The 23,362-nt window shown below is 42.1% G+C and overlaps 1 protein-coding gene across 1 annotated transcript in view; it reads left to right on the forward strand.

Moving 5' to 3' along the window:
* Positions 1–1,396: 1,396 nt before the first annotated feature.
* Positions 1,397–23,362, forward strand: part of COL4A6 (collagen type IV alpha 6 chain) — a 199,280-nt gene continuing 177,314 nt past the window's right edge. Inside the window, exons 1-3 of the mRNA XM_018558662.1 lie at positions 1,397–1,465; positions 1,598–1,744; positions 1,839–1,890. Coding sequence (XP_018414164.1) covers positions 1,734–1,744; positions 1,839–1,890 — 63 coding nt within the window. The 5' untranslated portion in view covers positions 1,397–1,465; positions 1,598–1,733. The remainder of the gene's footprint in view (positions 1,466–1,597; positions 1,745–1,838; positions 1,891–23,362) is intronic.

Below are 23,362 nucleotides of genomic sequence, written 5' to 3' on the forward strand. Positions count from 1 at the left end.
AAAATAGCCTGATCTATAGAAACAATGGCTTAAAATAAAAACAAAATAAAAAGAAACAAGCACCGGCCAATTGGGCCATTTCCCCCTAAATTGCCAGAAATAGCCTTTGCCTGTTCTTGTCATGGTGAGGTCACAATCCACTATTTTTGAATCAGCCAGGGTTTGAGTTACAAGGTTTATAAATAAAAGGAAAAGAGAGTCTGCTGAAAGCTCCCAGCTCCTGCCCTGCTTCGCATGCAACTATAGGAAGGAAAGGTGAGTGTAAAAGAAGTGAGCACTTACCGCAGACTCTGAATGGTGCACCCAATGCACCAGCAGCAAAGCCAGGACACCGACACCGGGCAAACTCTGCAAATGTCCCAACCTCATTCTTCAAAAAAAATAAAGGGCTTTAAAACCGGCTTCAGCTACAAGACACAGACTGAGGAGCTGACATATTATGCTGAGTGCCAAGGGAGAGGAGAAGATGCAGCGAAGAGCCAGCGAAAGGGGGCCAGCCGGGAGTGGGGATACTTCTACCCTGACTGCAAAGACCTGAGAACTTTCCGCACTCAACCTACGAGAGAGAGAGACGGATCACTCAGTTATCCCTCCGCCGCCACTTCTCCCCCCCCAGCCTAATGGAATAATCTCTTCACTGATAGAGCTGGCCTCTCTGTCTTTCCTTTTCTCAAAATTAATGAAGATTTTTTTTTTTGCGCTGCCGATAGTGACCCCCTCCTCCAGCAACTCCCCCCCCACCCCAACACCCACTCCCGCCCCCCCGCCTAATAAAGAAACTCCATGGCATCCCAGGAACTTATTTGTCTGCGGATGAACCTGGCTCGCGTTACCCTGTAATTGAAAACTAATATTTGTCCTTTACACAGCAATTAAGACCCTTCTGACGAATAAATAACGTCCAGATCCCCGTGTCATCACAGGTCAGACTTGCCCATAGACTTTAAGAGTGTCCCCCAGTTCTCCTATTGAATTGCCTGCCTGTTATAGAACTATAGCATATCCAGGAGCAAATCTGGGAGCTAATACAAGTCAGGGAAATGGACACTTATATTGTACACCCGGCTAGCCATTTGTTTCTAAGATGCATAACTTTTTTTTTGTGGTGATGAGTAACTAGGTGCATGATTCCCTAATGACACAGACCACAAAGCTTCTACAACAAACTGAATACCATTCTATAGGGCTATAATGGTCAGTTTATAAATTAGCAGAATGCACAAAGGTATATAGTTGACTAGAAATGTTGTATCATGTATAGAGCTGTATTTGTGGAAATGTTTGAGGGGAGAGAACTGAATGAGCATCATCTGGTAACAAAGTGTACACTATAAAGAGCCTAAAGAGGGCTTGTGATTGACAGGCGCACTGAACACGCCCCCTTTCCTCCATGCCTACACTCTGCAGGCTGTACAGTGCATGGAAGCGATACGTTCTCCAAGCTGAGGCTGGGAAGTCTCTGCAGGTACTCGCTGCACTCTAAACTTCAGCAGCTTCCTCGGTGCTTTTCACCCTGAGCACGGAACTCCTCTCTGCTATCAGGGCTCGGCTGGCCGTACTTTAACGACCTGTCCCCTTTTTTCTGTCTTTGTTACAGCTTCCCCTTGGACACCCCTACTGAACTTTCTTTGCCGAGCTCCGCGACGAAGCGCTCAATGAGCCACCAGCGCAGACCACTGTAACTTCAGAAGAACGCGGGGGGGGCTAGGCTGCCCTTCACAGAGGACGGGGAGATGATCACTCGGTAAGTACGAAGTTGACCAAACTGTCATTGTGATAAGTCAGCTCCGAGGATTCCCCGGCCAAGGTGTAACGTTGTATTGTCTCTTGCCTTGTAGACTTTCCCTGCTGGTTCTTGCTGCCTGCTTTGCTGCGGACCTGGTACAAGCGGTGAGTACATTCAAGTGTATTCATCTCTGTGATATTTTCTGTCTTCTAGAACCAGCAAATGATTGTATTGCTGCTGACTTTCTCCTTTATTCTCTTGTTAAAGTTTCTGCTTAGGCTTAAGTCATACAGACAATTTTGTTTTGCTACTAATTGCAAACGCCAGTGATTGGCAGCTAGCAATTTAATCGCCAGTCGCTGATAAATTGTTTATTAAACGAGTGTTGCAGCATTGGGTTGTGCTCTGCTACAGGTCACCCTCCTATAGAGATTTGTAGCTAAGCCATAGAGGTGAATAAAGAGCGTTTGTCGCTAGCGATTTTGCCACTAATGCGAAACACATCTCAATCGAGATTGTAACAAATCGCTTTGAAAATGGAAGAGTTGATGACTTAAAAAAAGTTTTAAAAAAAGGGGGGATCACTGCGAATAAATTGCCATGTGACATCCGCCTCAGGTTTAGTAGAGTGTAAGTACACATTTGATATTTCTGTACATTCTTGTTTAATCCTTCCATTTATTAATAATAGTATGATGGTAACTGGGTGATGACATTTGTCTTCTGAATACATATAATGAGAGGAAAAGTCTTTTGAAGTTTATAATTGCTCTCTATATAAGCAGCATCAATATAACTAGCAAGTTTTATAATCAGTTAGTTGAATGCACAGACTGATTGCATTAAGAATAATGTTTTTGGAATCCATTATCACACATATAAAAACAATCCATCTACAATGTAAACAGACAGAAGGTAGATTTAACCCTTTGCCTATCCTTGTCTGTGTACAGTAACCAAATGTACATGTATACCGCTCTGCCACTGTAGGGTTATATTTTGCACGATTGCAATGACAGTCTAGTAGTGGATGTAAAGGGTTAATGTCATTAAGAGAGGGACGTTTTTCAGCCACCGCTACCATTATTGCCTCATTACAGCAGAAGTGTCTTTGGAACAAGCTGATGTTCTCTGTATGATTTATCAAATATAGGACTCATCAACAAAAATATAATGCACTTACTAACCTACACCTATTTACTATACTGACTGACTCAATGTCTGTTGACCATGCTACGTATGTATCTTGTCAATATCTATGTGTTAAGGTTTGTTAATACAACGCTGTTCATTTACAATGTTATGGACCAGTATTAAAGAGGGCAGCAGCTTGCTGTTTTCAGCTACATGTGTCTGGAAGTTTGAGCTCGGTCTAGTGACAGCACTCCAAGAGCTTCCAAAATATTGACCTTGGGTCAGAACTGTGCTGTTGGAAAATAGATATGGGCAAACCAAACACAGTGTGATGCATGGCTGACATAATCTGTTTATCTTGGACACTTTGCTTGATATATCAATTGGTAAACTACTTTCTAATGCAAGCAACTGTACACTAGTCTTCAGGGCGTACATTTTTCTTGTGTCTCCACTTATAACATAATCACAACAGTTAAGAAACAGGAATTACAAACACTGACATGTATATTCTCTTCCTTAGGCCTGGTTCACACCTAGGCGATTGCCATTGTTGAGCTGTTTTGTTGCACTGTTTTATGTGTGCGTTAAAGCTTTTAAAAACCACGCGATTTCTCAATGCATAGAGATGTCTATGGGACCAAAACAGTGCGACATCCGCCTAAAAATAGCTCCTGCATCTTTTTGCACGACAGGCGATATCGCACCCGCAACGCAACACTTAGATCGCCGTTGACTTGTATGGGTTTTGTGTTTTGCGTGTTATTTGCACGTCTGAATCCGCGCAACAAAACTCCTAGGGGTGAACCAGGCCTAATATTAATTCAACTTGAGCCTATATGTATAAGGCCAATTGCACACCTGGGCGATCCGTGACGATACCGCGTGTACTGCCGTGCGGTCACGGAGTCGGCCACCACCGACGATCTCGCTGTGAGTGCCATTATATAGCAATGGCAACCCAGTTGCGCCGGGCGGATCTCGCGGTTTCCTGCCACAATTCTGCCTGTGCAACCGAACAAGATCGCGGCTGGAGGAGCCACGCATTGTGTATTTTTCTGTGATTGACATGCAGATGTACCCCATTGAAATCAATGGGGCCGCGCGGCAATCGCTGTCTGCGATTGTGCACGATCGCGCGATCCCAGGACGCACGTCCCGGATCACTCAGGTCTGCACCGGCTCTTAAAGTGAAGTCTATATATATGTGTGTGTGTGTGTGTGTGTGTGTGTGTGTGAGAGAGACCAGTGCCAGAAGTATAGCAAGAATTATACTATCCAGCCTGACCATACATCAGTAGATTGTTTTCTTGTTCCCGTGGGCTAATTGAGAAAAAACTCTTGACTCCTCCATTCAATCTAAAAAGCGTGGAAAGGGGAATCTCCCCCACTGGGTTATTGTAGTCTGACAGCCGGCATATGAATACCTAGCCCAGGGGTAGGCAACCTCCCCACTTCAGCTGTGGTAAACCTACAAATCCCATCATGCCTTTGGGACGCATGCCTATAGCTCTTAGAGTCTTGCAATGCCTCATGTGATATGTAGTTCCATAAAAGCTGGAGTACTGAGGTTGCCTACCTCTGACCTAGACAGTCACTGCAGCTGATTGGCTGCAGTCACTGTTCAGTCAACAATTTTGTGGCCGGGTTGCTTTGACAAAAGTCAATTGGAAAATTGACTTTTGTTGAAAGGAGGGGTGCTGATAGGACCACAAACTGGTCGAATTTTGGCCAAGTTAACAGGTTGAAATTTGCACAGTGTATGCCCATCTTTAGTAAATTTGCAGTCTTTGATATATGCTAGTGGAACATTTATAGAACCCACACAGTCTGAGTAAGAACTTTAAGCTTCGGCAATAGTTTTATTCCCATATTTAGAAATATTGGGATTTTCAATTATTCCGAGCTTTCATTTTTGACAGGCGTCAGGGCTGGCTCACACTTTGGAAATGCAATCAGTTTACGTGTTTTCCAGGCAGAGAGAATATGTTGTGTATTAAAGTACATGAAAAATGCATGTATGGTGTTATATTCATGCTTTTTACGTGTAGTCCCATTCATTGTTATGTAGACAGCATGTTATCAAGATGCATGAACTTGCTGCATGAACTGGATAAAAATGCAGAAATGTGCACAGTCCCACTTACAATAACAGCACAAATCTCAGAATTGTGTGTGCAGTTTCTTATGTATTGAAAGCAACCCCCGTCAGTTGCCTAAAACATATATAAATGGCTGTTCCTTGAAGTAGAAGATGTGGTCCATGTCTGCTTCCTTTGCTTCATTCAAATGTTGCAGCCTTCATCAGACACTTCAGTATTCAACACTCTCAGGAATGGAATGCCAGATGCCTGTGTCCCCTGCTGTGCATTCTGGTTCCATCCTCCGACCCCTACGTCACCTCAGGGCACTGCAATGACATAAGGGTCAGGAGATGGAACCACAACTTGTAGTGGGGGGCACAGGCATCAGACACTTCTGGAAGTGTTGAATGTTAAAGGGGGAGTATATTAGCTTCTCTGCTGCAGGAGGTTGTCATTATATACTACACGGCCAGATTTATATGGATGGATATATGCTATGTTTGTCTGTGACTGTTTGAGTCTGAATCTATCATAGAAAGTCATCTAGGCACCACAGGTAGCCCAGTGGCTCAGTGATTAGCACTTCTGCCTTGCATCCCTGAGGGTCCCTGAATCAAATCATGGCACTATCTGCATGGAGTTTGCATGTCCTCCCTGTGCTTGTGAGTTTTGGCAAGGTACTCTGGTTTCCTTCCACACTCCAAAGACATACTGGAAGGTTAATTTACTTTTGTTAAAATTGGCCCTATATGTGAGATAGGGACCTTAGATTGTAAGCTCTTTGAGGGCAGGGACTGATGTGAATGTGCAGTATGTAAAGCGCTGTGTAAAATTGTCAGCACTATATAAATACCTGTAATAAATAAGTAGGGATCACAGATCCATATGTTATCTTTCATCTACTTATTCAATGGAAAACACAGGTAAATCTTAAACATAGTATAAATGGTTAAAATTTGTAGAAGCATTTCTCTGACTTATTGCTAATATGGCCTGTGTACTGTACGTATGTACTTATAAGACATATTGATCCCTGTGACAAGCAAAATGAAATGCAATATTTTGAAGAAGATATATAGACAAATTGTATATTCCTTACGTTGCCCAAAGCTTTGGGCAAGATTTAAGGGCTTGTGTGGTTTATGTGAAGTGAACTTGTGTTTTTCCAATGCAGGTTATAGCATCAGGATAACTTTAATTTTGCTTTCCATAGCTGCTTTTAGTTACCTTCCCTTCACCACCCGCCATTGCATTTTCCAATGGAAGTTAAAGAAGAAGCCCTGTGTGAGCCCTGTGTAAGCTCTCCTGTGTGGAGCTTACACAAGTCGGAGGACTCTATCCCCTCCCACATGTATCAGCACTGGGTGCCTGAGCAGCAAGTTATCAAGTCCTAGCAGCTGCAGGATCAGGCATTAAAGCGAACCTATTATTTTCCCTTGTATGGAGTGTCTGGATGAAGAGGTGAGCACCCAGAAGCCTTCCAGAGGGAGGAATTAGGTAAGCATTAAAGCTTATTCCTTTACCCCTAGACTTAAAGTGACACTAAACTCAAGAGTTACTTCCAAAAAATGCATTCAAGTACCTTAACTATTAACAAAATGTGTCTTTGTGTAACACTTGGCTGTAGATCCTCAAATCATCTCTGAATTGGTGCTGACACTGTCCTTCCTTCTGGAGGGGGGCTACTTTAGTTCCCCATGGTCCCTGTGTGTGCTGTAAAGTAGCCACCACTCCAAGCTCACTCCCATGATGTACTACAATCTCATGATTAGTTTACTCATTTGTATTGAGATTATAGTCCATCACGGGAGCGATGGTTGGATGAATAACCCCTTCCGGGCTATTGTATTCGCCACTATCAAAATACCTGAAAAGTGACCTCTGCTGATTGGTTGAAGTCACTATTTGGCCAACAATTTTCAGCTCAGCTCCTTCGATAAAAGTTGATTGAGTAAATTGACTTTTGTTGACCCACCAGGTCCACCCAATGTTAAAATTTTCAGCCGATTCCTGGCAATCAGCCAACAGTGTATGGCCAGGTTTAGAGAATAACGATGCCGTTATGCTGGGCCAGCATTCCTCCTTAAGGCCTCATTCACACGAGAAAGGGCCGGTACGCACAGCTCTGTGCTGCATGCACGGCCATATCGGGCAGCTCCCCGGAAGGAGAGGTGCTGCGTGTGATTAGTATGCAGCCCCTGTCCTTCTCTATGGGACTACGCGGTCGTACGCCGCTCTATGCTCACCAGCCCTGCACGTCCGTGCGGTTGTCCGTTTTCTTTTTTTAAACAAAATTAAGACAAGGGGAAAAAAAACACTCTCCTCTTTCATGTCCTCAGCTCCCCATTATCTCCCCCTTCATGTCCCCAGCTTTCCGCTCCCGGACCCCATGTCATCTTACTTCATGCTTCCAGCTCCCTGTCTCCCCCTTCGTGTCCGCAGCAGCTCTATTCGGCACTGGGCAGCACTTCTATGTGATGAGGGGGCGGGGATTACACCGCTCCCACTCATTGGCTGCTGCCCGGCTGGATGATGCTTCACGCTGCGCGCGGAACAAGGTGAGGGGAGCAGCGTGAAGCATGTAGGGTCCAGGACAGGAGGAAGAGGTCGCGGGACTGACATTAGCGGTTACCAGGATAATAAATATCCTGTTAATCAGCGGTCACCAGAAGCCCCCTCCTCCTGTCCTGGGCCCGCTCCAAGTGGCGGAATTCCAGGGCCCGGTCGCGGCCGCGACCTCTGCGACCCTGGTAGTTCCGCCACTGGGGTGAGCATAGCCCTTCTAGCATTCTTTACTTAACCCTCCCAACTAAACTATTAACAAAGCTTCATGTTATAATTTCAGTTCCACTTAAAAAAACATGTTGCAGCCTAAGGCCTAAACATACCCACTGGAACAAAAATAGGGGGGGACGATAAACTGGGTTTTGAGCAAATGGAATTTTATTTAAATACATTCAAGAAAGAAGTGCAGCTAACTATAGGGAGTTATATTTAATGCATGTAAATGGTGAAATCATACCAACTTGTTGGAACAGTTCTGAAACAGTTTCTACTTGGCAGTGACATTCTAAAAATATATTAGAAAATAATGATGTCTCATTGGAAGACGCTGGTACAACTTCAACACAGAGCTAATATATTCATGGTTGTCATACTACAGTGCAGTTAAATTCTGATAGAAGAAAGGCAATAAAGTATACATCTCTAATGTATAGCATACAGTGTCCTAGTAGTGAAAGTTGAGAGAGAGTGTTCCCTGTATTGGGAAGCATAGGGAAAATAGAGTAGGCTTTCTCCTATCCCTGTAGAATCCTTCATCCTTCATTCATTCAAAAATGCAATGTCTAATTTTCATTATGGCTCATGCGGTATTGTTTTCCTGTGTGTGTGAAATGCAGGTCAGCAAAATGCCATTGACTTTAATGGAGCAGTGCTCACAGCAGTTCAGAGTCTGCGTTTCAATTGCTTTGAGTTGTGCGGCGTTTCTTTTGACACAGCATGTCCTATTGAGGTGTGTTTGGACTGCCTGCTAGCGGTCAAACACAGCCTTTTCTTGTCAAACACTGCGTTTTGCTATTTGAACACATTTGCTCAAACAACAAGCGCAATGTTTTAAAATACGGTAATGCCCGTCAATGTGAACTCTTATTAGTACCTAAGAGATCTAAAATTTTTGCATGCGTTAAGAGTTCCTGTTTTTAAATGGTCTCTCCATTTCATCAACTGACTTTGGATAACGATGCATGTTACAAATTAAGTCACTGGGACAATTGTCACCCGGGTCAGGAAACAAGGATGAATTTTACTCTAGGTGATATAAAAAGCAATGAAAGGAGTTCTAACCTTCCATTTGCTATCCAAAACTTACAAGAAAAAGTATTGGTTGGAGCATCAACGCTCCAACCATTACTATGCACTAACCCGTAGCAACCAAAGTCTTGTATAAATCTGACTACAGCAGGATTAATTTTGATCGGTTGCTGTGGATACCTACACAAAATAATTATTTATTAGGACCAGAGTTTTATTGATTAAGGTAGTGTCAACATGCTATGCACTTGTGTCCATGGGCAAATGCAGCTGGATTTCATGTACATTCCACTTGCATATTAGATAGAGCTGCAGCTAACGATTATTTTCAAAATCGATTAGTTAGCCGATTGTTAAGTTCGATTAATCGGTTAATCGGATAAAATATATTTTTTAAAATGGCTCCAGTGATGGGACTACTAGTTTTGTATTGAGATTGTAGTCCATCACAGGAGCAAGCTTGGAGCGGTGGAAGTAAAAAAGGAAAAAAAAAAAAGTGTGGTGTACAATATAGTGAAATGAAAAGTGTAAAATTATAGAGCAATGAATGCAGAATGGCACCGGCTATAGAGGACTACAAAACCGAGCAATAGTACATTATACCACACAATGCAGAATACCACCAGCTATAGAGGAATACAACAAATCCCAGCAATGGTACATTATAGCTGGTCGGTATTCTAGTCCTGGTATACTATTGCTGGGTTTTCTAGTCCTATATAACTAGTGGTATTCCGCATTGCACCACTGTATAATGTATTATTGCTGGAATTTGTAGTCCTCTATACAGCGCAATGCAGAAAACCACCAGCTATATAGAAATACAACAAATCCCAGCAATACATTATACATACAGTGTATGATGTATTGCTGGGATTTGTAGTCCTCTATAGCTGATGGTGTAATATACAGCACAATGTACCATCAGCTACAGAGGAATACAAATCCCAGCAATACATTATAGAGCACCATGTGGGGGAAAGTGCAGGCTTACCTGAGCAGTCTTCCAGCAACTTGCTTCTGAGATCGGGCCTGTCTATCGGCAGCTGTCATCCCCCCATACCTGCTCCTCCTTACTTCTCCCCGGGTACCTGTGCCGATCGGTGAGGAGGTGCGGCGTGTGGATCGTGGATGCGGGCGGGCGGGTCTGGCAGCAGCGAGCATGAGGTGGGGAGGAGGTGCATTCCCCATGGTCCCTGTGTGTGCTGTAAAGTAGCCACCACTCCAAGCTCACTCCCATGATGTACTACAATCTCATGATTAGTTTACTCATTTGTATTGAGATTATAGTCCATCACGGGAGCGATGGTTGGATGAATAACCCCTTCCGGGCTATTGTATTCGCCACTATCAAAATACCTGAAAAGTGACCTCTGCTGATTGGTTGAAGTCACTATTTGGCCAACAATTTTCAGCTCAGCTCCTTCGATAAAAGTTGATTGAGTAAATTGACTTTTGTTGACCCACCAGGTCCACCCAATGTTAAAATTTTCAGCCGATTCCTGGCAATCAGCCAACAGTGTATGGCCAGGTTTAGAGAATAACGATGCCGTTATGCTGGGCCAGCATTCCTCCTTAAGGCCTCATTCACACGAGAAAGGGCCGGTACGCACAGCTCTGTGCTGCATGCACGGCCATATCGGGCAGCTCCCCGGAAGGAGAGGTGCTGCGTGTGATTAGTATGCAGCCCCTGTCCTTCTCTATGGGACTACGCGGTCGTACGCCGCTCTATGCTCACCAGCCCTGCACGTCCGTGCGGTTGTCCGTTTTCTTTTTTTAAACAAAATTAAGACAAGGGGAAAAAAAACACTCTCCTCTTTCATGTCCTCAGCTCCCCATTATCTCCCCCTTCATGTCCCCAGCTTTCCGCTCCCGGACCCCATGTCATCTTACTTCATGCTTCCAGCTCCCTGTCTCCCCCTTCGTGTCCGCAGCAGCTCTATTCGGCACTGGGCAGCACTTCTATGTGATGAGGGGGCGGGGATTACACCGCTCCCACTCATTGGCTGCTGCCCGGCTGGATGATGCTTCACGCTGCGCGCGGAACAAGGTGAGGGGAGCAGCGTGAAGCATGTAGGGTCCAGGACAGGAGGAAGAGGTCGCGGGACTGACATTAGCGGTTACCAGGATAATAAATATCCTGTTAATCAGCGGTCACCAGAAGCCCCCTCCTCCTGTCCTGGGCCCGCTCCAAGTGGCGGAATTCCAGGGCCCGGTCGCGGCCGCGACCTCTGCGACCCTGGTAGTTCCGCCACTGGGGTGAGCATAGCCCTTCTAGCATTCTTTACTTAACCCTCCCAACTAAACTATTAACAAAGCTTCATGTTATAATTTCAGTTCCACTTAAAAAAACATGTTGCAGCCTAAGGCCTAAACATACCCACTGGAACAAAAATAGGGGGGGACGATAAACTGGGTTTTGAGCAAATGGAATTTTATTTAAATACATTCAAGAAAGAAGTGCAGCTAACTATAGGGAGTTATATTTAATGCATGTAAATGGTGAAATCATACCAACTTGTTGGAACAGTTCTGAAACAGTTTCTACTTGGCAGTGACATTCTAAAAATATATTAGAAAATAATGATGTCTCATTGGAAGACGCTGGTACAACTTCAACACAGAGCTAATATATTCATGGTTGTCATACTACAGTGCAGTTAAATTCTGATAGAAGAAAGGCAATAAAGTATACATCTCTAATGTATAGCATACAGTGTCCTAGTAGTGAAAGTTGAGAGAGAGTGTTCCCTGTATTGGGAAGCATAGGGAAAATAGAGTAGGCTTTCTCCTATCCCTGTAGAATCCTTCATCCTTCATTCATTCAAAAATGCAATGTCTAATTTTCATTATGGCTCATGCGGTATTGTTTTCCTGTGTGTGTGAAATGCAGGTCAGCAAAATGCCATTGACTTTAATGGAGCAGTGCTCACAGCAGTTCAGAGTCTGCGTTTCAATTGCTTTGAGTTGTGCGGCGTTTCTTTTGACACAGCATGTCCTATTGAGGTGTGTTTGGACTGCCTGCTAGCGGTCAAACACAGCCTTTTCTTGTCAAACACTGCGTTTTGCTATTTGAACACATTTGCTCAAACAACAAGCGCAATGTTTTAAAATACGGTAATGCCCGTCAATGTGAACTCTTATTAGTACCTAAGAGATCTAAAATTTTTGCATGCGTTAAGAGTTCCTGTTTTTAAATGGTCTCTCCATTTCATCAACTGACTTTGGATAACGATGCATGTTACAAATTAAGTCACTGGGACAATTGTCACCCGGGTCAGGAAACAAGGATGAATTTTACTCTAGGTGATATAAAAAGCAATGAAAGGAGTTCTAACCTTCCATTTGCTATCCAAAACTTACAAGAAAAAGTATTGGTTGGAGCATCAACGCTCCAACCATTACTATGCACTAACCCGTAGCAACCAAAGTCTTGTATAAATCTGACTACAGCAGGATTAATTTTGATCGGTTGCTGTGGATACCTACACAAAATAATTATTTATTAGGACCAGAGTTTTATTGATTAAGGTAGTGTCAACATGCTATGCACTTGTGTCCATGGGCAAATGCAGCTGGATTTCATGTACATTCCACTTGCATATTAGATAGAGCTGCAGCTAACGATTATTTTCAAAATCGATTAGTTAGCCGATTGTTAAGTTCGATTAATCGGTTAATCGGATAAAATATATTTTTTAAAATGGCTCCAGTGATGGGACTACTAGTTTTGTATTGAGATTGTAGTCCATCACAGGAGCAAGCTTGGAGCGGTGGAAGTAAAAAAGGAAAAAAAAAAAAGTGTGGTGTACAATATAGTGAAATGAAAAGTGTAAAATTATAGAGCAATGAATGCAGAATGGCACCGGCTATAGAGGACTACAAAACCGAGCAATAGTACATTATACCACACAATGCAGAATACCACCAGCTATAGAGGAATACAACAAATCCCAGCAATGGTACATTATAGCTGGTCGGTATTCTAGTCCTGGTATACTATTGCTGGGTTTTCTAGTCCTATATAACTAGTGGTATTCCGCATTGCACCACTGTATAATGTATTATTGCTGGAATTTGTAGTCCTCTATACAGCGCAATGCAGAAAACCACCAGCTATATAGAAATACAACAAATCCCAGCAATACATTATACATACAGTGTATGATGTATTGCTGGGATTTGTAGTCCTCTATAGCTGATGGTGTAATATACAGCACAATGTACCATCAGCTACAGAGGAATACAAATCCCAGCAATACATTATAGAGCACCATGTGGGGGAAAGTGCAGGCTTACCTGAGCAGTCTTCCAGCAACTTGCTTCTGAGATCGGGCCTGTCTATCGGCAGCTGTCATCCCCCCATACCTGCTCCTCCTTACTTCTCCCCGGGTACCTGTGCCGATCGGTGAGGAGGTGCGGCGTGTGGATCGTGGATGCGGGCGGGCGGGTCTGGCAGCAGCGAGCATGAGGTGGGGAGGAGGTGCAGCGTGTGGGGATCTGTGAACAGGGCCAACTAATTGGAAGCCGATTGATCGATGATTGAAAAAGTTGACAACTTTTTCAATAATCGATTATAATCGATTATGTCGATTAGTTGTTGCAGCCCTAATATTAGATCAGTTTAAGACGCTTCTGAGATATTTCAGAGATTATTGGCAGGTGCATTTACCTTCAGTTGACCTCCTTCTGACCTGCATTTTACCTGAAGTTGCATCAGGCTGCTCCAAGTTGCTTTTGCATTTGTATTGACTTGTATGGAGAGAGAGAAGCAGCTGTGCACAGGTCCTAAGGCAGTTTGTGGCACAGATTCTGTCAGGAAGCAAAATATCTGTGTGATTAGGCTTTTATGAAAGCATCTATTCTTATATATCACATACAAGTTCCTGGATAGTGGCTCAGTAGGCAGGTTTAGCTTCATTACTCCAAAACTGGTACATGATAAATGAGTCAAGGACATTGCTATATATCATATGGTAGAAAAAAAGCATTTGAAATGTTCTAGTGGCTTTCAAGACAGCCCATATATATAGAAAATGTTACCAGCACACCTATGACTTGTGTCAACAATCCATCTTCTTTATTGATGCAGACTGTCAAATAACATTTCGGGACCACGCAGGGTCCCTTCATCAGGTTTTAATATGACTTGATGAAGGGGGCCCTGCGTGGCCCCGAAACGTTATTTGACAGTCTGCATCAATAAAGAAGATGGATTGTTGACACAGTTCATAGGTGTGCTGGTAACATTTTCTATATATCTGAAGATAAACTGCGCCATCCGTGGTTACTACAGCACCCTCCCTTGTACATAGGGGTTCCGGTAAGGAGTGCAGAAGTTCCTTTCTAAGATTTCAAGACAGCCCAGACACACAGGGGGATTTATCAATGTTGTTGTATCATCATCAGCGTCTCACAAACGTTCGTATCCATTATTTCTAGTGCATATAGCAACATATGTATTATAGTTACATAGTTACATAGTATTTGAGGTTGAATAAAGACATTAGTCCATCAAGTCCAAACTATTAGGATCTCATTCTAGGAGTACCTGTACCCCTGTATATTACGGTCCCTTAAGAAATCGTCCAAAAGTTTCTTGAACAATTCCACATTCTTTGCTGAAATCACCGCCTGTGGCAGTGAGTTCCAGACCCTAACCGATCTTACTGTGAAGAACCCCCTTCGCCCCTTGTGCTGGAATTTTTTTTCCACCAATTTTAGGTGGTGGCCTCTAGTTTTTGTACATGGAAATCATGGAAATCATATCGCTTGTACTACAGTGAGCAGACATATCTACATGCTCTTTAGTGGTGAAAAGGAGAGCTGTCACTGGTTGTGTGGGGACATATATTAAAATGGGGGTGACCCATGTAGGTTTGTTAATAAAAAAAGATAATTTGTTCTTGAAATCTTACAATATCTGCATTTATTCTTCCCTTTTTCCTTTTTAGCTTTCTATATGCCATGAAGCAATTAAATCACTATGCAAACCTGTGTCACTCTAATGGTAACTCACTCACCCTCACATTTGTATTGTCTCTATAAATGTACCCCCTCAGGGCTAACACTGCCCTGTCTATATGTGTCTGCCTTTGTCAGTACATGTCTCTGTATGAGAGCCCCGTTAAGACCTGTTGAAGCCTCGGTGTCCCTGCCCATGTAGGTGTCCTGAATAATTTTCCCTATGTGCATTTCATCATCTAGGTAATTTATGGGACTAGCAGCCAGTTCAGACGTTTCTATATCCAAGTCTAAATGTAGATCTCTATTTGTAATCAGTCAGTGTCTGCTTGTGTTTCCCTGTCTGCATATTCTGCATATGGCTAAGCCCTATCTTCATCTTTATGTCTGTGTTTGTGTCTGGTTAAGATCTTGTTTGTGGGTTACAGTCCCTGTTATGATTTTCGTGCATGTTGCAGTAGTTTGACAAAAAAATTATTGACATCATGAAACATACTTTTTTATTATGTATTGCTTTATTTTGACAGCTGAACTATTAGTCAGAACTAATAATTTAACATGGAGCAAGAGTCAGCAGAGCAAATCTGACCAAATAGCATGGTCAGTTTACTGTGATGCATAGAAGCAGATTATCTATTATTAGGTTACAAATAAAAAAATTGTATAAAGGTACTCACAAAGGACGAATAAATATGTTTTAGTCTACCAAAACCCAAAGGTCTGAATGTGAAATGAGAATTTCTGTGCAGATTTTGCAGGACCACAGTGGTCCTGCAAGTCTATTTGCCAGCTTGCACAGTAATCCTGCATACTGTGTGATCCAAGGCAAAACACACATACCCATAATCAGTTCTGGTTGTTAGTATAGCAGCTGGATATACTGGAAATGGTTCAATAAACCCACATTTCAATCACAGAAATACCCAGTAGGTAACTTGATATTATGTGTTTACTGAAGAATTGTGTCTTGACCAAAATTTTCTTAACATGATTGTTACGCAGCAGATGCAAAATCATGCCTAACCCATGACAACATCTTAGAGCTCATTATCTTTTTCAATTGTTAACAACTGTTAACAACATTTTATTTTGGCTTGGAAATGTTTGCTCATTCCATTGTTAATAATACAGGTGAAACTCGAATAATTAGAATATCATGCAAAAGTAATTGCAGTAAGTGCTGCAAAAGGGGCCCAAACCAAGTACTGAGCACATATGCATGCTTGTACTTTTCAGAGGTCCGATATTGTTCTATGTACAATCCTTGTTTTATTGATTGCATGTAATATTCTACTTTTTTGAGGTTGTGGATTTGGGGTTCTTGGGGTTTTTATGAGCTGTAAGCCATTATCATCACAATTATGACAAATCGCGGCTTGAACTATCTTGCTTTGCATGTAATGAGTCTATCTCATATATTAGTTTCACCTTTGAAGTTGCATTAGTGAAATAAATGAACTTTGCACGATATTCTAATTATTCGAGTTTCACCTGTATACTTAATTTGTTATCTAAGCCGCAAATTTAACACTTTGGACACATGAACAAAGTCTATGACTAAGAATGCTTACTACTAAGCTGCAAGTAATGACCTTAGAAACCAATGAAATTTGGTCTACCATAGTCATAATCAGGAAATATGGTTGCTACTGTCTACCAAACTTTGGTTATCATTTTTATTTTTTCTATTTCAGTTTGAATGAGCACATAATTATGTCATTTCTTTTTAGTTTAAACGTATGGTTTTAAGAGAACATTACTAGGGGTCCCTTTAAGTAAGTAATATCCTTTAAGGACTAATGCAATTTTGTAAATGGCCAAGGGGAGAGGGGGCGGATAAAAGACACTAGCACTTTGGAAGTAAAACAAGATCTATACTATCTGGCATTAATGAAAGTATAGATTTTGAAGGAGAGAGCAGTGATCTTGATGTGGCACACACCTCAAAGTAGGTAACTTTTGTTTACACAGTAGAAATTTAAATAATCTTTTAAAGCAATTTAGTTTTGGGAGGAGGGTAATCAATGAAATATACAGTATACTATTTGCAGGTTTACTGTGACTATATAATGCAGTAAAGTACTGTATCTGTGCTGATAGGGCCGGCGCAAGGCAACATGGGCACTTGCCTTACAGCGCCAGGGAACAGGGCGGAAAATTGACAGTGACAGTCACCCGATCGAGACCAGTGTGTGGGCTGTCGCTGCGGGCGAACGGGCGGCATCTGAAGGACGAGTCCCTGCCGGCTGCAGCGGCGCTGACCTGTGCAGTCTCACATCTCAGTGACAGTCTCACTGTCCTTGGCTACGTCCTCCTACGTCAGTGAGTGACGTAAGTGGCCCCGCCCCTGGTTCCCCTGGCCGCTCAGCCGCACGTGAAGGAGCGAGGGCTGCAGCCAGGAGGCGGAGCAATGGACGGACCGAACCAGCAGACAGTGCGGCGTCATCCTGGAGGCGACGGCGACCTGTTGAGGGACTCGGTAGCCGCCCGGTGGTGCACACATTTGGAAGTTGGAACCGAGCGAGGAGGCGTTTTTGGTTCACTCTCTCATGGTGACCCACCCCAGACCAGACACATCGCACTCGTATCGGGAATTGGGATCGGGAGCTGGCTGAAGTGGGAGCGGTATGTAATGTAACAAAGACAAAGTGCACGTGGTATGCTGCATTGTATTGTATTATTTTGTATTGTATTGTGCATTGCATATTGTATTGTGTATTGACAATACACAATACAATATACAATGCACAATACAATATACAATGCACAATACAGTATTGTAGAAGGTAGAAGCAATGTGAGCAGCAAGGGGAAGAGACTTGAAGAACATCACTCTGATGGATATTTGAACTAGGGTTCACAATTCAGTGTATTGCAGCCAGGCTCCCTGCATTACCCTAGCTTTGTCAACTGGCTTTGCTTTTAGCTATAATGCTAAGTGCTGTAAAATATTTATTCGCTAATAGGAGACATGCTTAACAAGATTGCTTTGTTATTAAGCTTTTAGTTAATAAACCCACCACATTCCATATACTTTTTTATGAACTTTCATGCCTTTGAAGCCCACCTGTTTTTAATCCATGTGAGATAACAGAAAGTGAAATAAGTAGATTAAATATGGTCTGTTAATGCGTCCCTCAGGAAAGTTTAATATGCTGTTCTGTGGTTTGTCTTGACCACAAACTACATTTGGAAGCAGATCATAGCGCCTGAATGAGCAGTCACAGAGAATGTTCTTGTATTCTACTTCTAAGTTATGACCAAAGCTTTAACCACATTTTCACAATTCAAATAATAGACTGAGCAGCTTTAGTTAATGTGTGCTTATGTTCACTCAGTGCATGCCAGTGATACAACATTTTGTCATAGCCCCCTGTAAGGCTTTTAATAAGGTTCTTTAAAAAATATGTATCAACCACAATGGAATTAAAGTGATACTAAACTCAGGAGTTAAAACTTAAAAATACATTCAAGTACCTTAACTATTAAGAAAAATTTACATAATTTGTGTATTGCTCGGCTGTAGATCCTCAACTCCTCTCTGAATTGGTGCTGACACTGTCCTTCCTTCTGGAGGGTGACTACTTTTATTCTCCATGGTCTCTGTGTGTGTTGTAAAGTAGCCACCACTCCGAGCTCGTTCCGATGATGGACTACAATCTTACATCACAAGAGCTTGGTGTGGTGGATCTACATCCAAGTGATACCCAAATAAGATACATTTTTCTTAATACTTAAGGTACTTGAATGCATTTTTAAGATTTAAATCCTGAGTTTAGTGTCATTTTATGTAACAGACCACAGCAGGATATTTCTTTTATATTAATATAGACTGTTAGAGGTATCTCTGAAGAGCATAGCAGGTGTTTGTTGTGCCTCAAAGTATGTTTGTAAAGCCAAAAAATGGCTTTACATGCACTGTAACAAAGATGAAAATATAACTAGGAATAACAACTAGGAAGAAAACTAAATAAATCATTTTGGTGGATATTACTTAAAGTGAACTTGTTAGAAGTAGAAAAGTAAGAAGAATAAACTAAAACCAGATATAACTAAGTACCTGCTCACACCTATGTTCTGTTTTTAAATGTTCTCCTGGCTTACATAACAAAGCAATTTTGGGGCAAGCAGTGATCAGTTGGTTGCCTTTTTCCAGTTAGGTTAGGTGTGTGCAGACTACCTTCCCTCTCTTGCTTTCATAGACATAAACATATGTAAAAAATCTTTAGACAGTCAGTTCCTGTCTACATGTTTGTCAACTCTCCGATGTCTATGGCCAGATTTAGCCTTTACAGCTCCAGCATGTAATATTGAAAATAAACCACTCCTGTATTAAAAAAAAAATCAAAAAAGTCAATCTGTATTTAGCCTTTCTACAGTCCAGCGCTGCTCCCAGTTTCTTCCTTCATCCATCACCAATGGCCCTCTTATGGGTTGAATGACAGTCAGCATCATTCAACTCACTTCCTGTGAGGCCAGGCTGTCAATGACACACCCCCTGGGTTCACAGTATTTTCTGACCCATGACATCACCAGAACAGCCAGAAGACAGCAGGGATAAAGGAAAAAGGGTGTTTTCAAAAAAGGAAAACAAGATTTGGGGGCCTTCAGAGAGGAGATAGGCCAAATGTTGTGCAGGGTCTTGTGGCTGAAGTTGCAGTTTAACTTTTTAGATTAGATACTCTAGTGCTTTGCCATCTTTCATCCATAAACATTTATGTTGTGCTCTGCTTTGAGCATACATACATTTGTTTTACGTTTGTTGCAGACGTGTTATACAAGACTTTTGTTAACAATTCCTTATTGCATTTTTCATTAACTCTCCCATGACTACTGTTAGTCAAAGCAGATTTTTTTTTTTTACTTTAAGTGAAGTTGTGTGGGAAAAAGGGGCCCCCAGATTAAGTGCTTGTTTTATGAATTCCCAGTGGATACTACACACGAATCTTGGCTTCTTTTGCTCATTCAGTTCATGTGTTCTGCTCAGACTTGTCCTGATCTTGTCCTGATATTAAAATGCCTCACAGTCATTCCCTCAGCTGTATGTTCTCTCATTCAGGGCATTGACAACTATATATTATTTTCCACAGAGCATTTCTACACACTTCTTTCACAGCGAATATATCACCTTTCCAGTATAGGATTGTCTGTGATACTTCAGCTATATCTATCTATCTATATATATATATATATATAGCTATAGCTATATCAGCTGAAAAATAATTATATAGAAATGGAAATATCAGCAATTGAATAGCCATTAATACATACAGTATGGCAAATAATGATTTCATCCCCTGCAGATTTTGTAAGTTTTTCCACTCAAAGAAATAAGAGGACTATCATTTTTTATCATAGGTGTATTGTAAATGATAGAGACAGAATATCAACCAAAATCTAGAAAAAACACATGATACAAATGTTATAAATTGAGTTGCAGTTCAGTGAGTAAAATAAGTATTTGATCCCCAAGCAAAACTTGACTTGGTACTCGGTGGAGAAACCTTTGTTGGCAAGCACAGAGGTAAGACATTTCTTGTAGTTGGTTACCAGGTTTGCACACATCTCAGGAGGCATTTTGGTTCACTCTTCTTTACAGATCTTCTCTAAATCCTTAAGGTTTCTTGGCTGTCACTTGGCAACTCAAAGTTAAAGCTCCCTCCATAAATTTTCTATAGGATTAAGGTCTGGTGACTGGCTAGGCCACTCCATGACCTTAATGTGCTTCTTCTTGAGCCACTGCTTTGTTGCCTTGGCGGTATGTTTTGGGTCATTATCATGCTGGAAGACCCATCCACGACCCATCTTCAGTGTTCTGGCTGAGGGAAGGAGGTTCTCATCCAATATTTAACAATACATGGCCCCCTTCATTGGCCCCTCAATGCAGCAAAGTCAGCCTGTACCTTTAGCAGAGAAACAGCCCCAGAGCATAGTGTTTCCACCTCCGTGCTTGACTGTAGGGATGGTGTTCTTAAGGTCATGGTCAGCATTTTTCTTCCTCCAAACACGGCGAGTGGAGTTAATGCCAAAGAGCTAAATGTTGGTCTTAACTGACCGCAGCACTTTCTCCCAATCCTTCTCTGAATCATTTAGATGTTCATTGGCAAACTTCAGAGGTGCCTGTACATGTGCCTTCTTGAGGAGGGGGACCTTGTGGGCGCTGCATGATCTCAATCCATGGCGGTGTATTGAGTCACCAATGGTTTGTTTGTTGACTGTGGTCCCAACTGCCTTGAGATCATTCACAAGCTCCTCCCGTGTAGTTCTGGGCTGATCCCTCACTTTTCTCATCATCATCCTTACCCCATGAGGCGAAATCTTGCATGGAGCTGCAAACCTAGGACGATTGATTTATTTTGTATTCCTTCCATTTGCGAATAATCGCAAATCGCAGTTGTTTCCTTCTCACCAAGCTTCTTGCTGATAGCCCATTTGAGCCTTCTGCAGGTCAACAATCTTGTCCCTAACATCCTTTGCAGCTCTTTGGTCTTACCCTTGGTGGTGAGGTTTAAATGGAAGAAAGATATTCTGTGGACAGGTGTCTTTTCTATACATAACGAGTTGTTGTTAGGAGCACCTTCCTAAATTGACAGGACTAATCTGTGTACCACATAGCCAGTCTGTGGGAGGAGCCAGAATTATTGTTGTTTGGTAGGGGATCAAATACTTATTTTACTCACTGAACTGCAACTCAATTTAAAACATTTGTATCATGTGTTTTTTCAGGATTTTTTGGTTGATATTCTGTCTCTATCATTTAAAATAAACCTTTAACTTCTTTGTAAGTGGGCAAACGTACAAAATCTGCAGGGGATCAAATAATTATTTTCCACACGGTAGGAAGTTAAATAGAGATGAGGCACCTTGTAGTAAGTATTGCTGTCAGGGTGAAAATGGAAAAATGTCCCCCTCCCCAGGTAGAGAAAATAACCTTCCTGATTTGTGGCTATTTATAAAGATGCAAAGTGGGAAGCTTCTCCCCTTTTACCTCTATTTTAATCTTCTTTGGAACTTTGTAATATTGTAAAAGCTTATCCACTTTTAGGGCAGGTTCACACCATTTTCCGGACCAGATCTGGAACAGATCTGGAACGCAGTGCATTGCGTTTTGCAGCGATTTTGCTGCATTTTTCAGGTGTGTTCAGGTACGTTTGTATGTGTTTTTGATGACTTTCCATGCGTTCCAGTGCATTCCAGACCAGACAAAATGAGAGATGCAGTATTTTTCTGGCCTGCTCTGGAACGGACTGCGCTGGTGTGAACAGAGGCCAGTAATAGCATACGGATACATTAGGATGCATTTTGGGTCCGGAAACAATCCGGTCTGGTCATGATCTGGATGTGGTGTGAATGGGCCCTTATGTAAACAGAATTTGAAACTATAGTGGCTTTTAGTGATCTTATACAGGTTTAGTTTATTTGCCCACTGCACTCACTGAATTCAGTGGTTCCCAAACAGCATTTTTTGGGGGGCTTTTTATGTCACATTACCAAATATACTATATAAAACCAGTGTTCAACAATGGCATACGAAAGTGTACAGTTCTCAAAGTAGGAAAATGTGGTTTGTTTATGCCTTCACCCCGTTTTTCCAGGGTGTGGATTGCTCTGGTGCAGAATCTGAACTGCTTCTTGTGCTGCAGCACCTAACTCTGCACATTCGCTCCCCATAACTCTTTTACCTGGCAGCAGACCACTACCTCCAGCTTCCATGCAGTCACTAGCTTCCCTATTCACTTGAGTCGACATGCTGCCTGCACTTGCTACCACTAATAGAGGGTAAAGCATCTTTGGTGCTAACATCTTGGCTATACTTTATTATGGCAAAGTACTGCCTGGTTTCAGCTATGATATTGGTGCTGTATAGCCTGATACTTTTTGCCAGAACATGGTAAGAAAGGATTATAAAGAAGTAAATGATTGTTATAGGTTGAGATTGGCATTAAGGTCAGGGGTCAAGGTTAGGATCACGATTAAGTGGTTGTTAGGGGTACAATGTAAAGGGCTCATTTATATTACATATATCACAAATATTACCATTTACAGACTTTAAGGGCCGGTTCACACCACATCCAGTGCGTTCCAGCAAGGTTCGTGCCTGGAAAACACTGGGTCCCATAAACCAAGCCTCCAGCATTCTGGGGTATGGTGGTGCCAATGAATGCCCGCAGTGCGATTGCCTGCATAAGAACGCATGGTACAGCAATGCCCACATTCTGGTGCAGTGCGATCGCAAACATTTGTGCAAATTAAATCTAATAGAGCCACCACATCTAAGGATTGGTAAGCTGCAATATATAACAATGTTGTTTTGGGGCTTAGATACTCTTCAAAGAAGAACTCCGGGCAGAAGTTTTATTAACCCTTGCAGTGGGGCTACACAAGTATAAAAACCTGAGCAGGATTTTAACACTTCCACCCTCTATGCAAAATGTAAAAGGTTTTGGATTTCAACATAAGTCTCGAGTTCTCTTTTCTTCAATACATCTGCAACTTAAAAGTTTGTATATAGATGGTAAAAATATGGTATTTTTTATTTTCAAAGCAAAACTGCAGTCTATTGGTTTGACTTCTGTAGAAATCTATGTACATAAATGGAAATCTCCAGAAAACCTTGGTTGTGTTTTCCTGGTGTGGTCGC

The sequence above is a fragment of the Nanorana parkeri genome, unplaced genomic scaffold (genome assembly GCF_000935625.1).
Source record: "Nanorana parkeri isolate BGI_ZX_2015 unplaced genomic scaffold, ASM93562v1 scaffold352, whole genome shotgun sequence".
NCBI lineage: Eukaryota > Metazoa > Chordata > Amphibia > Anura > Dicroglossidae > Nanorana > Nanorana parkeri.